Raw genomic sequence first — 680 nt, 5'->3', positions numbered from 1 at the left:
CGGGGTGCATCCGAAGGGCTTGGGGGATGCAATACCCCCTCTGCCCTGTGTCCCGGGAGCGGGGGGGTGCTGGATGCGTGTGCCTCGCAGGAAGCAGTGCAGCTGGCCCGGGAGAAGGAGCAGCAGCTGGCGGAGAAGCAGGAGGTGTGCAACGAGACGATGCTGGCGCTGTGGGAGGAGTGCAAGCCCTGCCTCAAGCACACCTGCATGCGCTTCTACTCCCGCACCTGCCACAGCGGCTCCGGGCTGGTGGGCCGGCAGGTGAGCGGTCCCGACGGCACGCGGAGGGGCTGGATTTTGGGAGAGATTTTTAGCCTGATCCTGTTCCCCTTCCCGGCAGCTGGAGGAATTCCTCAACCGTTCCTCGCCCTTCTCCATCTGGGTGAACGGCGAGCGCATCGACTCGCTGCTGGAGCGGGACCAGCGGCAGGAGCGGCAGTTTGAGGACCTGGAAGAAAGTTTTGGGTTGTTGGAGGATGGGGTTGACGACATCTTCCAGGACAGCACCCAAGTCTACGGCCGCGCGTATCCCTTCTTCCAAGCACCCTTCGGCGGTTTCCGTGAGGCTTTCCGTCCCCCCGTCCAGCGCGTCCGCTTCCTCCCACGCAGTGAGAGGTTTTCCCGGGAGCTGCATCCCTTCTTCCAGCATCCCCACCACGGCTTCCACCACCTCTTCCAGC

The 680-nt window shown here is 64.3% G+C and overlaps 1 protein-coding gene across 1 annotated transcript; it reads left to right on the top strand.

The window, feature by feature from the left end:
- Positions 1–90: 90 nt before the first annotated feature.
- On the top strand, positions 91–676 carry CLU (clusterin; the record flags this gene model as incomplete). Its single annotated transcript, XM_010159997.1, has 2 exons — positions 91–261; positions 341–676. Coding segments are annotated over 2 exons (507 nt in total), but the record flags the coding sequence as incomplete, so codon positions are not given.
- Between the last annotated feature and the right edge of the window lie 4 nt (positions 677–680).

Source organism: Eurypyga helias, unplaced genomic scaffold (genome assembly GCF_000690775.1).
Source record: "Eurypyga helias isolate BGI_N326 unplaced genomic scaffold, ASM69077v1 C15363955, whole genome shotgun sequence".
In the NCBI taxonomy this organism is placed as follows: Eukaryota; Metazoa; Chordata; class Aves; order Eurypygiformes; family Eurypygidae; genus Eurypyga; species Eurypyga helias.
Note: the sequence above shows the minus strand (reverse complement) of the source record. Positions and strands in the feature narration are given on the sequence as shown.